The 17,049-nt window shown below is 35.8% G+C and overlaps 2 protein-coding genes across 3 annotated transcripts in view; one reads left to right on the forward strand and one right to left on the reverse strand.

Annotated features, from left to right (window-relative positions):
• The window catches only part of LOC105222794 (uncharacterized protein DDB_G0284459), a 482,380-nt gene that overhangs the window by 192,470 nt on the left and 272,861 nt on the right, over positions 1 to 17,049 (forward strand). The window lies entirely within an intron of this gene.
• LOC105223172 (LIM/homeobox protein Lhx1) overlaps positions 1 to 17,049 on the reverse strand; it is a 158,458-nt gene that overhangs the window by 106,515 nt on the left and 34,894 nt on the right. For both annotated transcript variants that reach the window (XM_049454112.1, XM_049454113.1), the window contains exons 2-3: positions 6,076 to 6,271; positions 52 to 278 (exon numbers count right to left, since the gene is read on the reverse strand). In XM_049454112.1, the coding sequence (XP_049310069.1) occupies positions 52 to 278; positions 6,076 to 6,271 (423 nt within the window). The remainder of the gene's footprint in view (positions 1 to 51; positions 279 to 6,075; positions 6,272 to 17,049) is intronic.

Consider the following 17,049-nt stretch of genomic DNA (forward strand, 5'->3'; position numbering starts at 1 on the left):
TTCGCACACCTATCTCAATTATCTCAATAAATTTTCCATTGACGCACTTACCGCTCAGTGAGTTATGCCCACAACCAGGCGCTTTGCCCAGCAGATAATCGTCCTTGCAGATGAATTTATTGTCGTCCAGCACGTAGAGTTGTTCGCCAGTGCTGAGCTGTTTGCGGCAGATGCAACATGTAAAGCAGTTGAGGTGGAATACTTTGTCGCGCGGCTTACGTACGAGATCGGAGGGAGCGATGCCTTGACCGCAGCCACTGCATTTTGTGCCATAGCGCCTGTAAATACAAAAGAAAGAAATTCAAATTCAGATTCAGATTATCAATAGTTGCAGGTTACAATTATTATAAAATGAAATGATATTGGCTTGAGTCCAATATGGTTTTTGATTCATGTAGAAATGATATCCAAGTACATTGTGAATTATCTGATCGGTGGATATACAGATTTAAGTTTAAATAATATCTACATTTAGGGATTTCAAAGCATTAGATTGCGAAATATATGAGTCTCAAGTGAATTTTAGACTTTCGCAATCCAATGCTATATATACTCATTTTTCTTTTTTACATATCTCTTCCTTAAAGAGCCGTAGTCAAACTTGTTCTAGATAACCCTTACTAATTTTCAGTTGGTATAATTATTTCTCCTCGTTATAAATTATAAAAAGGCAAGTTCTATACTGAGTGTTGTAAAGGGAATTGAACGATATGCCTTCTTAGACTACTATCGGTTCACAAAATTACTTTTAACGGATTGTTTTAAGATAAATGAGGCCTACATTTAGGCGCATTGATAATTAAGATGTATACACGTTATATATTTCTGAGTTGAATCATAGGATATTACCTCACTTTCATATTCAGCGCTACTATCCCTTCATTTTTCCAGGGTTAGACCATAGAATATTGCCATACTTTCCTATTTAGCCATGTCTTGACTGCATATACCCGAACTACTCCCTTAGTTTATGAGATATCGTTCTGAAATTTTGCACAGGTCCTTTTATAACCAAGAAGCTGCTCATTTGTCAGAATCATCGAAATCGGTTCACTAGAGCATATAGCTGCCATACAAACTGACCGATCCAAACAAGTCCTTGTATGGAAACCTTTTTTTTTTATAAGGTTTCTTCACGAATTTTTGTCTAGACTATTTCGCAGGGTAAAGCTACCATATCCCAGTATTTTGTTCAGATTGGACCACTATAGCACATAGCTGTCATACAAACTGACTGGTAAAAATTCATTTCTTGTAAGGAAAACTCTTTTAGTTTAGAAGATATCTTCACGAATTTTGGCATGTATTATTGTCCAAGGCAATGCCATAACCTCCATAAAAATTTTTTAGATTGGACCACTATAGCATGTAGCTGTCATACAAACTGACTGATCGAATTAGAGTTAAGGATCTTTTTATACCCTTTTATGCCGTAAGAAATGCACCTGTAAAGGGTATAATATTTGTATTGAAGACGTATGAATGTTTAACTTTGTTGCTACTTGCAATTTTTTTTTGCTTTGGGCGCAGATCTCAAATATAGCGACCTGAGAACATAGTTTAATTTGGAAGCTGGAGCGAAAACGGTTGTTATTTTGTTTTAATTCACTAATTTTTATTTCATAAACGATATAAATTTTTATTAGCCACCTCGAATCGCGTAATTGGAAAGCAATTTTTCTTTTATTCGCTTATTGCACTTAGAAGTGCGAAAATCCATTGACCTACTCAGTGAAAAGTGCTAACAGTGAAGAGATAAGCAATTAATGTTTGGATAAAATATGTTGCTGTCCCTCACTATTAGAAAAATTTGCAATTGTTGGTAATAATACTTTCTATTTTTAATGTTTTTTTCCTATACAATAACAATAAATCAATGATTGCACTATAGAGGTAGAAATTTCTAGAATACAAGGCATCTAGTATTCATACACGTATATTTGTATTCAAATACTCCTTTTACAAGGTTTGCATGCAAGCAGTGCTGAATTGATTGACCCACAGAGGATAACAGTTATCTGTACATGTATGCAAAAATGTTGATTTATGGTGAATACTACACTCACCAATCACTTGATACCGTTAGTTAGCGCTGGCAGTGCTATAAAAGGTGGCAAAACTAAAATGAGAAAATTTCACAAAAATAAAAAATAAACACAAAGTACTCATGCTCACACGAGTATGTAACACATCAGCGCTGATGAGCACCGCGTAGAACACATCGAAGCATCAAAACATCAATTCAACTAAATCAAAGCTAAATCTACTGCAGTTGAAGTCGTAAAACAACAAACGCTGCGAAAGGAACTAAAGAGGAAATGCAAAAAAACAAAAAAAAAAACTTTACAAAAGGTGAAAATAGTTTAAAAACAGTTGAAAAAATTAAAAAAAAAAATGAAAAAAATAAAAAAACAATTACAGAAAAAAAATTTAAAAAATAGAAAAAATCGGTCTGCTTGCTAAATGAGTGCTGAAGTGCGAAAGCAAAAAATAATTCAAGCACGAAAATGAGTGTGTCTATGCTTGAATGCCCGTGTGTGTGCTTGAAGCACATTTTAATCGAAGCGAAATGCAAATGAAATTGAATTAATAGGAAAAATCACACTTGAAATGCACTCGTAAAGCGCCTCAACAAAAGGTAGTCAAAGCGGTAGCAGCAGCAGTGATTGGAATTTTTGCGCTCTCAATTACAATTACGACAGCAAAAAATAGAAAAAATTAAAAAAATAAAATAAAAAGTAGTGTGAATGGCTATACTCTCCATTTTCATCATAGCCTACATGCCACCACAAATCACAATCACTTCACAGCGTTGCCTGCCACCACATATGAGGTGTATGTATATGTGTGTGTGTGTACGTTATCACAAAGTCATTCGCCGCTGACAATGACAACAGAATCGCAGTATAATGTGTGTCCTGATTTGTTGTTGTATGTACAATGTACTCCATATGTCGATTGACTGCCGCGTTTTGATTAACTGTCGGACTGACTGCAGCCCTATGGTGGCTAACGCCAAGTGCCAGGCTATTACCGCTTGAATGTTTTGCAAAAACAGGCAAAGTAAATCGAATTTAAAACAAAAATATGGACCAACAATTTATGCGAAATAGCGGAATGGGAAAATTTTCGCAATCACAGCCAATTTAAAGTACACAGTAGTGGCTAAGCACGAGTGCTATGCAGAAGCAAGTGTTAGCGTGGTTTGCATTCAAGCAGCGCGAATTTCTTGACTTTTTCTTTAAATGGCATCCTGTTGGTTAATAATAGTTTTTTTTTTTAATTTTCAATTTATTTAAAAAAAAAAATTATTAATTTTTAATTGTTTTTTTTTTTATTTTTTAATTTATTTTATTTTACTTTATTTTTTGTTTATATTTTTTTTATGTTAGTTTAATAACTTTCTTATTCAATTTTTTTATTATTTTTTTAATTTTTTTTTTATTTTTTTTTTATTTATGTTTTTATTTTTATTTTTAATTTTTATTCTTCTTTTTATTTTTTTTTTTATTTACTTTTTATAATTAGTTTAATGTTTTTTTATTATTTTTTTATTTTTAAATTTTTTTTAATTTAATTTTTTTTATTTTTATTTTTATTTTTAGTTTTTTTTATTTTCTTTTAATTTTTTTCAAATTTACTTTTTTATAATTAGTTTTTTATATTCTTCTAATAATTTTTTAATTCTTTTTAATTTTTTTTTTTAATTTCAGTTTTAATTTAAAATTCCTATCTTTTGTTGTACTCAATTCACTTCCGCTACATTTTGCCTTTACACTCATTATTTGCAAATTTTTTCTCACACCTTTCACCAGTTTTATGGGCTTCTTCGAAATTAATTTCTGCTATTACTTTAGCAAGTAATAAAGTTTTGGAATACTTTTGCTAGTGAAGTTATTATGGTATTATGTTGTTCTAAATTTCTTTTGTTAATAAGCTACAACTATTTTCTACTCCTTTCTCTTGTTTGCTCTTAATTAATATATGTACATTTGTGGATGTTTAATTGCATATTTGTGTATATTTCTTTAAGAAATATATTTTTCTTGCCCACAAACTTATTTGTCAGTTTTGAATTTTCGGTGAGTGCAATTTATCTAATTTCTAATATCCTCAACGAAAAAAATCTTGGGTCCTATTTATAAATGCGAAAGGCTTGATTTCGGCTTGAAAAGTGAAAAGTTGCAATTTGCAGCATAAAAATTAATACTCTAGGAACCAAAAATATAAAATTCGCGCTATCGAACTTCAGTCTGACATTAAGATTACTTAACTTGTTGGTTGCTTTCTCTTCTTTAAAGAGTCGTAGTCAAACTTGTTCAAGATGGCCCGGACTACTTTTTAGTTGGTATTATTTTTTCTTCTGGATATAAATTATAAAAAAGCAAGGTTTTTACTGTTTGTAATGAAAGCAAATGAACGATATGTATATTTGGACTGCTATCGGTCCAAATTGCTTTTAAAGCATAGTTCTATGAAAAATGAGGCCTCATTGATGATTAATGTGTTTTAATAATTTATCACCCAAATTTATTGAGTTAAATATAGTATTTGCATGTATATATAAAATTAATTGGATTCCGGTCCTCTGGTTGACGTTTTACACATATTTCCATTGCTTTGATTTCATGCCATATCCGTTTGCTTGTCTGTCCGTCTGTAAATATACGAACTCTTTCGTCGTTTTCTCTTCAAGAAGCTGCTCATTTGTCGGAACTGCCGATATCGGACCACTAAAACATATAGCTGCCATACAAACTGAACGATCGGAATCAAGTTCCTGTATGGAAAACTTTCACATTTGACGTGGTGTCTTCTCGAAATTTGACATGTATTACTGCTTAAGGTAATAATATAATCTCCGAAAATATTGTTCAGATCGGATGACTACAGCATATATGTAGCTTCCATAAAAACTGAACCCATAGTTACTAAAAGAAATGCGCCTGTGAAGGGTATATTAGCTGCGGTGCAGCCGAAGTTAATGGTTTTTCTTGTTTTCAACACATTGTATCACTCGAAAATTGGGTTTAGAAGGAATTGTATGCTTTTTCAAAATTTTTTGCTCAGCTCAATATTTACCGTTAATGAATGTACGAGTATTGGTCCATCCAATGATTTCAAAAAATATTATTTTTTTTACATTTTTTCTCAAATGGTTTTCGAAGCTTTTCTCAAAATAATTTTTCGAAATTTTTCTAAAAATATAATTTTTGCCACAATTTTTTCAGCGAAATATTAATATGGAAAAAATTTATGTTTTTCCAAGACTGTTGATCAGCTCCATATTTACAATCACTCGAAGTGAATATGTGTATTGTATATTATATACGTATGTATATGTACAGATATTTTTATACTCATGCAACCTGTTGCTACAAAGTATAATAGTTTTCTTCACCTAACGGTTGTACGTATCATCTAAAACAGGTGCGTTCCAAAGTAAACAGGACTTAAAGAAAAACACAGAAAAAATGGTTTTTCGGCAAACTCAATTTATTTTATTCAAAATAGTCTCCTTCTGCTTTAATACAACTTTTCGCACGGTCCAAAAGGATGTCGAACGAGAGTTTTAGCTGGTTGGCCGGTGTGGCCGCTAGTATGCTGATGCAAGCCTTTGAATGGCCTCTACGTCTGCATAACGCTTTCCTTTCATGGGCTAATGCATTTTTCCGAAAAGAAAGAAGTCGCACGGTACCATATCAGGTGAATACGTGGAGTGGTTAATGGTTAAAATGTGATTTTTGGTCAAATAATCGTCCTTCGAATGCTGGATTCTGAACAATTTTTGGTCGTAAAATTTTTTCTAATTCTTAAACATATATGTATGTATTTCATATAAAATTATTTTTTAATTTTTTTTATATTGGTTAGTCGAAAACAGTCTTTTCGTTTTCTAATCAAACTTCAACTTATTTTTTATATCTTTAATAATAAGTAAATATTTTGCTTAATTTTTACAAATTAATATTTAATGTATGTATGTGTGTATTTAAAATATTCTCAATATACAATATTTATTTTTTTATACAATTTTTCTCTACATATATGCGCAGTTTTCAATTGCTTACTCACCTAAAAAAATCATTCCTACAATATAATTTCGATTCTCTACTAAAGCATTTTTCCGTTAACGGTTGAAGGCATTCACAGCAGCGTACGCAGGATGCATGCCATCCGCGTTCAAGGACATTTAATAAAAATTTATCTAAGATTGGTTTATTGCAACCCGCACACGGATCACCAACACCAACGGGCGGTTCACTGCGTCCTGCAAAGAGAGAAAAAATGCGATAATGTTAGATAATGTTTTAAAATGTTCGTATATGAAAAAGAAAAATAGTTGAAATAATAGTACAAAAGAGCTGATAATGATGAAAATTAATTTTATTTTTTGTTCTTAAAATTATGTTTCTTAGCGTATGCATTTCAATATTTAGGTATTCCAAATAGTGGAATATTATATATTCTTCTCACATATCTACTTATCTATATATTTATTTCTCACTTGAGCAAGCAATTTTCGTTAATAGCTTTAAATGCTTAAATCTTTTGCCTTAAATCATAAATCTTTAATGAAATTTTGCACTCAAAAACATTTAAATGCCAGACTATACAGTTGAATGACGTTGATTGTGCAAAGTTTGCTGTTGCCTTACTTACACACATACATACACATGTGTGTGTGTGCTTAACAAATGTGTGAATGAATGCTAGCATGCTGCACTCCCTCTTCGCCGCCCACAAGCCGAATTCAACAAACTATTTAACAGAAGATTCTCATGCAGCGCCATTTAAAAGTGCGGCGATGTGCATTTGGGTGTGCGAGTGTATAGGTGTGTGCGAAATAAGTGAGGCGAGTGAACATTTAAAATCCGTTTTACGTTTTGAGGGCAAATTTAGCACCTAAACTCATTAAGTTTGCACAATTCAACTAATTCCGCATGCAACGCCATGCACAAACAGTCAAACAAAGTCACACAAACACACGCACACACATATATAATAGCATACATGTGTGTAGAAGAGCAAACATACAAGCGCTTGTGCGCTGGTGGACCCGAACAATAAAAACAAAAACTAGTGGTGAGCATAGCTGAAATTCACACACGAGCGTAAAAAGTGAAAGCAACAACGACAACAACAGCAACAACAACACAAAAAGTAGTTGAGCAGTAAAATGCGCAAATGTTGCGATGCCAAAACAACATCATTAACACTATTCACCGACAACAACAACAATAACAACTGACAAAAACAACAGCAATGACTACAACAACAACAATAACAACAGCAATAACAACGACAACAACAACTAAACAGCTTTTGACTTTGAACGCACGCATGCGCCGCACACCACCAATTAAAGCAGCGTCCAAGCGCGCCTCACTAAACACTTAATGGCCACCAGCCACCTGCAGCAGTGGTGATCTTCTTGCCGGCGACGCTTGCAATGATTCTTCCACTTTTCATCGCTTTTTATTGCTTTGCTGCCATTAAGTACGCAAATTTTTTGGTTCTTCTGCTTTTTTTTGCTTGCCAGCAATCAAGTTTGTACAGTTAGTTTTTTGCGTGAGTATGCGTGTGTGTGTATTTGCATGCTTGTTGCAACATTTGTTCGCCTTTTCAACATTTTATGTTGATAATTGCTTTGCATGCACGCAACACCAGCGCACGCTTTCACATATGTATGTTTGTATGTATGTATATTTGCTTGCAACATATACTTAGAGGCAACATAGCTGCGGCACGCGTTGGCAGGAGTGTCGCTGGGGCGGAGTGCACAAACGTTTAATTTGCCCCAAAGCCAAATTATTTGTTAAATGGTCAAGGCGGTGCTGTTGCTACTTAGTTAGCGTTGAAGGATATATTTAGTCGGTAAATTTGCTGGGGAAATCATTTGGAAAAGGATTTAAGTGAATGTTTTGTATGGTAGTTAGAAAGCGTGAGAGAGAAAATTATTTTGGGTTTCAGATTGAAAAGTAAATTTTTAAAAGTTGGTATATTGAGGTTTTATTTTGGATATCATTTTTTGAGCTTTAGTCACTTAAATAGGAAATATTCAAGCATAAGTACTGCTTTGAGAAGGGTAAGTTTGAGAAGGGCATAAAGTACTGGTTTATTGCCCCTAAAAATATTATAATACCAAAGTACGAAACTTTCGGCATCATCGTCATATCAAAATCGACTGTGGTTAATGCAGTTAGCCCTAGGCAGAAGCCATATTCGTCCTTATATACAAGCATGTACGTATAATCCTTATAGCCCTCTCTCCACTTGCAAGCCGGAAAAAATGCGTTCGGCGATTAATTTTTAAAAAATTTTGATTGCCTTGATCCCATAGCCGACCTGCAGGAGGACCTCCAAAAAAGGTGGCTGCCACCTCCTAAAAAGGTTTGCTTAAAATCATCTGAAATCTAAAAACTAAAACACTTATTTTTATAAATATGAATACGGTTACGAGCGGAAGCTTATCCGTAAAAATGACCGGAACCTTTCACTCGAAAGCTCATAACTCCTACTCATCATCAGATGTTGTAATCGTCCATGGCTCTGTACCATATAGCAGGACGGGGATAATGACTGATTTGTAGAATTAAGTCTTTGTTCGTTAGACTTCACTTTTTAATTGTCTAGTCAGTCTTTAGTTTTTCACACAGTACATTTGATATAACCTTATATGCGATGTTGAAGAGGTTTATCTCACGGTAGTTGGCGTAGATTGTGGGATCTCCCTTTTTGTGGGGTCAAAGCACACTTAAATTCCAATCGTCGGACATGCTTTCGTTCGACCATGTTCTACAAAGAAGCTGAGGCATTCTCCTTATTAGTCCTTCGCTGCCGTATTTAAATAGCTCCGCCACAAATCCATCGACCCCTCTCGTTTTATTTTTCTTCAGACGGGTAACTATTCGAACTTATGGTTAGATAATGGATCGTCTGCTCCATTGGGATTCGGATTCACCATCTCTCACTGCCATTCAGCAGGCTGGAAAAGTGCTCCAATCATAATTTCAGTATGCTCTGGGCATCAGTCACTATTTCAACTCCTCTGGTTCTACAAGAGTATGCTTCGGTCTTGAAACCGCAGCACTTTCTCCTCACTGCGACGCAGTACACCTCGTCATACCAGCTGGTTTTTTGCTTTTTCCGAAAACCAATGGTTTCGTTTGCAGCTATAGCACGGAGCTTGAAATGCCGTCTCACAGTTCTGGGAAGATGGAGCCTTGTACATATAAGAGCTCACGCAAATGAGGAAAGTTCTCTGGCCGCCATTCATATGAGAGTGGGCAGAAACGATTCTTTTACATATGGCTCTACCTGCTCACGACTTCCGGTCTTAGACCAAGTATCTTCTGGGTAGCCACGAAACATCTGTTTGAAAACGAGCTAAAGGTTTGAGAACAGCGCCGTATAAAAAATATTCCGAATGAAAAAGTCTACCCTTACCTATATCCCAAAAGGCCCTGATATCAGTGGTTCCTATAAATGCAACTTCTTTTGGAGAAAATGATAAAAAGAAAATTTCAAAAACTAAGCTACTATTTTGCGTTTATACAAGCAGTCAGACGGACACGCTGATAATTTTTTATATATTTGCTTTATAGTTTCTCCGACATTGCCTTATATTACAACATCGTGGCACCCTATTCGGAGCAAAAAAAAAAAACAACGCTGTCTTTCCTCGATGACTTACATTGAGATTTCCGTCTAAAAATATTCAGTTAGTTCAGTTCCTTCTCGGAATATTTCAATGAGTGTATATGATAATATAATTTTTTTTATTAAAATTTTTTCATATTAGATTTCGTGACAAGCTCTTGAGTAAAAGTGCTACTCTCTTCATTCATAAATTATTTTCATTAACCGTTATTAATATTGTTTAAAGCTTTCTTCGTTGAAGTGTCGAAACTGTGCACGTGGGTCCTTTAATTATAGTTAACATTGCTATGTGTGTGTGTTTGTTTGACGATGTTGTAGGGGCTGTCAGCACCTCCTTGTGGCACGCACTGAAAATGCCGCATGCATGGCGTGCTTAAGTGTGCTCAAGTGTACACGTAAATGCGCATGTAGTTTTTTGAACATACATTCAAATATACATATGTATGTATGTATTTTTTGTATATTCTATGGATAAAAGAGGCACACAAACACTATACATTTTTGTTTTATGAGCCGAGCGAAGCTTTAACTTTCAACACCTATATTATAATACATATATGTATGATACATAAGCACATATATAAACGCGCATATGTGTGTGTGTGTGAGTAAGCTATTGGGAGGGAAATGATTTCAAAGCTTTTTACGCCTACATAACTACCGTTATGAGGTATAAATGAATGAAGTAGCAAATCACACTTTGCTTTGTACATACTTATATGTACATACATATGTATGTTTGTAAAAGCAAAAAGCTGCGTAGTTTCCACACTTTTACACCTTACAACAAATGCACACGCATACTAGCACACAAAAAGCTGTGTCTGTGTATAGAATTTTTCGCCCTTCAGGCATTGATGTAAAACAAAATTCAAATACAAAGCCGTGAACGCATAAAAAACCGGCGGCAGACCTTAAATAAATAAATAACTAAATGAATGGAAATATATATTTGCATACGCACACACACAACTACATACATATGCAAAATATTTCAAAAGTAAAGTGGCGCGGCTAAATAGGAGTCAGCTTTTCAGGTAGCGAGACAATTTGAAGCAGAGGTGCCACCACTCCAGGCAGCAGGGAAGCGCTCTACTCTGCCCCACTCATTTACGTTTTTGTTTTTGTTTTTAACACGCGCATTCGGCTCGTTTGCGCCTGTGAAGGGTGGAGCTCATTCCCAACCCCAAAGTGCAACCGTTTAATGATACGGTTGCAGTTTCGGTTACGCTTGGCGTGGAGCGCAGCGTGCTTGAGTCGCATTTTTGTGCTTGTGTTGGATTTTGCTTGGCCAGCAAATAGCCGGAGGGTAGTTTGCGTCGTCGACTGTGTCGGTTGGCGGTGGCGGCGTCTGACCGCAGCATAAATATTTATTAAGTCTACACACACACACACCTACACAGACATATCTTTGCATACCGCGAAGACTAAGGTAACCGCTAAGGCTTTTAGTTGCAAGGTAAGATGTTGCAACAAGACTCAAATAAAGAAGAAAAAAGTTGCAAGACTTTATAAGCAAAGTCTACGGCTGTTGAGGTGTTCAACAGCGCTTGTTTGCCGCTTTTAGTTTGCAACTGGGAGTGAAAAGAAAAGGAGGACCCCACAAAATGGGCCCTGCAGGCAAGCAACCGCAATTGTGGCAGGAATATGCTGAGTGGCATGCCACATACTTATATGTATGTGTATAAATTTCGTTGCAATTGCGCAAAAGTGGAGCAAAAGTGCAGAAAATTTAAACAACTTGTACAACAACAACAATTATAGTACTTTTCTGCTTTTCGTGCGCAAACTTTGTCTATTCATGTTGCTGTGTGTGTGTATGTATGTGTCTAGCATTTTGGTTTGGCATTTGAAATGTTGGCTGCCACAAGTTTTGCGCAAACTTTTTGCTGTGTAGCTTTGCAGCTTTTTTTTTTGTTCTTCGAACTTCTTTCGGTGATTCTTTCTCTATGCTCCTATTTTATGTTTGCGTTTTCTTTTTTGTGGCAACTTTGCTGCAGCTGCAAATGTGCGAAAACTTGGAAATTTACTTATTTTTATGCAAAAAGTTTCGTATCTATTTTACTTGCGCTGCGCTTGTGTAACCCTTAATGTCAGAACTGTCGATTTTGGTGTGTTTGAGTTTGGCGAAGTTTTGTGCTACTTTTCGTTGTTTTTTGTTTCGTTTCTTTTTTGTTGTTTTGGTTTTTTGCTCCATTTGATTTTTTTCATTTCTTAGATATTTTTTTCTTATTTCTTTCAACTTTTTTCTATAATTTTTTACCATGAAGTATGTTCTTTCTTTATTTGTATTCGCTTTTAAAATTGAATGTAATCTTAAGGCGTGTTTCTACTCTGCCATTTTCTGGATAACAGACTCCAGAACGGAAAGCGGCAGGTAAGTGGATTTTTGGAGGTCTCTCAAGTTACAAAATGTTAGAGTTTTCATACCTTGAATAGGGTATTTCAACCTTGTTATAAAGTTGTAACACTCCCCAGATAAAGGAAGGAAGGAATGATCAGCTAGGCGAGCTGAACCATGTCCACCTGTCTGTCTGTATATATGCGAAATACTCGCTCATTTTTTGAGATATCGAACTGCAATTTCGCACGCGTCCTTTTCTCGCCAAAAAGCCGCTCATTTATTAGAACCGACAGTATCAGACTACTATAAGATAGAGCTGCCATACAAACTTAACGATTAAAATCAAGCTTTTGTATGTACACTTTTTTATTTGACGATATATCTTTACGAAATTTGGCATGAGTTATTGTCCAAGACAGCACTTAAATCTCTCAATAAATTGTTCAGATCGGACGACTTTAGCATATAGCTGTCATACAAACTGTTCGAACATAATGAAGTTCTTATAAGGAAAATTTTTTTATTTGATGAGATATTTTGATGAAATTTGGTGTAGGTTATTGTCCAACGCAAGGCTACAATCTCTGATCATATTTTTCGAATCCGACTATTGTAGCATATAGCCACCATAGAAACTGACTGATCATAATCAAGTCCTTGTATGGAAAACTTTTTTATTCGACGAGATATCTACATGAAATTTAGTACCGCTTATTGTTTAAGGCAGCCTTACAATCTCCCAAACGATTGTTCAGATCGAATCACTATAGTATATAGTTGCCATACAAACTGAACGATCGAAATCAAGTCTTTGTATGGAAAGCTCTTTTATTTGACGAGATATCTTCACGAAATTTTGCATGAATTATGGTCAAAAGCAACTTTACAATATTCGAAGAAATTGTTCGGATCGAACCACTATATCATATAGCTGCCATATAAACTGACCGGCCAAAATCAAAACAATGATTCTGTGAAGGGTGTCATAGCTTCGGTGCTGCCGCTGTTTTTCTTCTTTTTGTATAAAATAATGTCTTTGTGTGAACTTATTATTATATTCCTGTTTGTCATTTTAATGTCCTTAAGTTAGTGGTAAACAATTAAAACTAGATCGGTGTTCGATATAGGTATTTCTATGAAAGTGGAAAACTGTAAAATGCCAAAATGCAATTTCGAATAAAAAATATAAGGAAAGAAAAATATGTTAACATTTATTTGTGCCATAAAACTGGCATAGTGTGAACCCAGCCTTATGAATGAGGTAAAATGCTAAAACACTTATAAATCGAAGTGGTTCTCTTACTTAACAGAACTGTTGCATTGAAGTGGAACCGTTTAAGCGCTAAATAAACCTTGCTTCTTCTACTTATATACAAAGGTATATAATGTACTCTGCTCGATTACATATTTCCTTTTTTATAATTTTTTTATTTTTTGATTCTATGAGTTCATTGGTTGTTGTTATAGAAGCTTCATTTAAGGTTGCAAGAACGGGAGTGGTGCCTAAAACCAGAAAAAAACCGCAAATTTCGCAACCACACAGTACTTACAACATTAAATGCAGTTTCTATAACAAAAATAAATAAATAAATGAACTCACAGTGTAAAAATAATAAAAATAGAAACATTGTGTAATGCAGCTGAGTTGCAAGTGTCTCAGCAAAGCAATAAAACTGTTAGTTACTCAGGGCAAATCGTAAAATTTGTCAATCACCAACTGACCAAGAAGCTTTAAGTGTTTGAATTTATCAATGAATGGCAATGAATTGTCAATGACAGCAAACTCAGGCCACTTTCGGATGCGGAAGACGAAGTCGTAGAGCGAGCGAGCGAAAGAGAAGAGAGTGAGTGGTGAGCGAGTGAAGGGCGCAGCAAGTTATTGTCTGAAATAAAGAAAATAACTGCGGGCATAATTGCATTAAAGGTCAGACCGGTAAAATGGCCAAATCAATTGACTGCTGATGCGGATGATAGCCAGACAGCTAGCTAGCTGAAGACAGTAGCACAAAGCTTCCATCATATACACGTATACACACAAATATAGTGTTAACGGGGCTTTTGCGGTGGCTGCCTGTGACGAAGGAAGTGCAACAGGTTAAATATATGCAATGAATATTAAAATGTTGCCGTATAAAATTGAGCGCAGTCAAGCGAGTTAGCCGCATGAAATTGTCTGCATGTGCCACAAATTGCTGCAAGCGACATACGGCTGACTAGACGTGGCTTGTGAATGAATATATTACAGCAAATGCAGCGCGGCAGACATTGAGTGAGAGCAGCAGCGAATTATAATTGTCGGCGAAGACGGCGTGTTGCACGGCATATTTCGGACAAAGAGTTTGACGGATGTCATTAATCAATATTCGGCTGAATTTGATGGTGCGGTGCAACTTGTGCGAGTGTGTGAAACAAATGTGTGTGCAATAAATTTTTTAAATCTTTTTTTTGGAAATTTTTTGAATTTTTTTTTTTTTTTAGATTTTTCTTTGTGCCGCAACAGAAGTCCTTCATATCCGCCAGATTTTGGCGCTCACTATTAGCCCTAAAAAATTATTTGGCTAGCGGCGCATTAGGAAGCTGCTCATAAATTTGCTGCCACGCTGACAAGCACTTCGCTGCTAACTGCTGCGCTTGCCGTTGCAACCTCTTGCTTTTGGTTATTGCTGCAACTTCGGCCTTACTTCTTCTGCCACACAATTTTCAACACTTTGCATTTGCATGAAAGTAATTTTTTCAGAAATTTGTGTTGCAAGCTTCTGGAATTTTCAACGCTTCTCAAGTGCCGTTTATCAAAGATAAACGAGAAACATTTGCGTAAATTTTTGACAGCGCCTACATATATTTTTCGCATATTTATGTGGCAAGCTTGAGTGTTGTAAATTACAGTAGCGAGCATTTAATTTGTTCTCAAATTATGTGTTTTTATTATTTATACTCGTCTGCAGATAGCATTAGCGAGAATCTCAGGAAAAGTTCGAGTTCGAAAAATAAGTAAAACCTAGGAAAATGGTATCGTTAGGTGCACCGAAACATAAAAAGGTTAAACGGAGCTTTTTCATGATTTAGGACGGTCAGTTTGTATGGCAGCTATATGCTATAGTGGTCCCATCTGAACAATTTCTTCGGATATTTTACAGTTGTTTTTGATTATAATTTGTGCAAAATTTCGTGCAGATAACTCATCAAATAAAAAAGTTTTCCTTACAAGGACTTGATTTTGATCGTTCAATTTCTATGGCAGCTGTATGCTATAATTGTCAAATCTGAACAATTGTATCGAAGATTGTATCGTTGACTTGGACAATAATTCATGCCAATTTTCGAAAAGATATCTCGTCAAATAAAAAAGTTTTCCATACAAGGACTTGATTTTGATCGTTCAGTTTGTATGGCAGCTATATGTAATAGTGATCCGATCTGAACAATTTCTTCGAGGATTATATGGTAGCCTTGTTCAATAATCTGTGCCAAATTTCGTGAAGATATCTCGTCAAATAAAAAAGTTTTCCATACAAGGACTTGATTTTGATCGTTCAATTTGTATGGCAGCTGTATGCTATAGTCATCTAATATCGGCGATTCCGACAAATAAGCTGCTTCTTAAGGTGAGAAGCGCGTGTGTAAGATTTTCGATCAATATCTCCGTTCAAAGTCGCATAAAAGCATTTATAAAGTTGAATAAAAAAATATTCAAAAGAAAAAGAAAACTAAAAAATAACAATATATCAGGAAATGGCTAGCAAAACGCTCATCAATACTTTCTTACACTCTTAGACTAGTTCTTCCACTCATCACAAATGCTTACTTTGTTGCAACTACCGCACATACCGGTTGCCGTTGCCACTTGGGGCAAGCATTTTTTCAGGCTACAATAGCTTCCTTTCGAACCTGTAGCGGCATGTGCTACACACAGCTAGTAGGCGTTTACAGCTCACAATATTTCCACACACATACACATACCACCAGCTTATAGAGTAATGTGGGCTGTTGGTGGCTACAAAGCTTTTCCAAAGTACCAACAACGGTTCACACACACACAAAAGTGGCTTTATCTGGCAACTACTGAGTTTCCACGACAATTCATCCGCGACTTGGCAGCTCGAGATTGCGCTGAAAAATCTAAAGTTCATGATCTTTGCTGCCAATGCCAGATACATTTTCGATTTTCTTGCAACCGCTTGTGTGTACAACACACACACGCACACACAGACACTTATTGGCTAAATGGCTGCTGCGACTACCATTGTTGTCTATATCCTGCTTTTTTGTGTGGCTTTAAGGCTTCCAATTCTTCTAGCTGCTGGCTGCAAAACACAAGCTCCCTCCGGACCATGGACGCTTGCAACAATAGCGTAGCAATTTTACGTAAATTTTTTTCGCCACTTTTTCTAGTTGCTGTTGTCGTGAGCCACACCCCCTGCCATTAGTGACAGCAGCTGTGGCGGTGGCGACGGCAGCGGCAACAGCAAGCTTATTTTACTTAGTTGGTTGTTGTTGTTGTTTGTGGTGGTTGCATGACGATGGCTCTGGCTGCTTCTGTATGCTCGTTGGCGGCGATCCCAGTGACCGCGGCACGTAGCACGGGCATGCAGCAGCAGGCTGTGGCAGTAATAATTGCAGCTTTTCCACCGCAACCACAAACAACAACAACAACAAAAACTGCAAAAGACGTTCATGTGCTGATCGACCATGCAGAAGAGCATGCTTGTGGCATGGTCAATGTTTTCAGTAGTTATTATTTTTTGCATGCATAACAATTGGTGTTTTTGTTGCTGTTGTTGTTGTTATCATTGGCTTCACTTGGGCTCCTTAAAATGCACAGCACAGCAGCAACGCTGACTACGAGTGTAATGCGCGCTTGAGCAACGTAATGGCAATAACCATCAGAAATACAATAACAATAAAAACATGTTCATGTAAGTAGCAACAACAATAGTAACAACAACAACAATTTTAAAATTTACCACAAATACACACAAAGTGGCACAAACAACTTCCAGCAAGTAACAATAATGGCAGACATTATAAGCGAACGTTTGTTG

This window comes from Bactrocera dorsalis, chromosome 4, assembly GCF_023373825.1.
Source record: "Bactrocera dorsalis isolate Fly_Bdor chromosome 4, ASM2337382v1, whole genome shotgun sequence".
Taxonomy (NCBI): domain Eukaryota; kingdom Metazoa; phylum Arthropoda; class Insecta; order Diptera; family Tephritidae; genus Bactrocera; species Bactrocera dorsalis.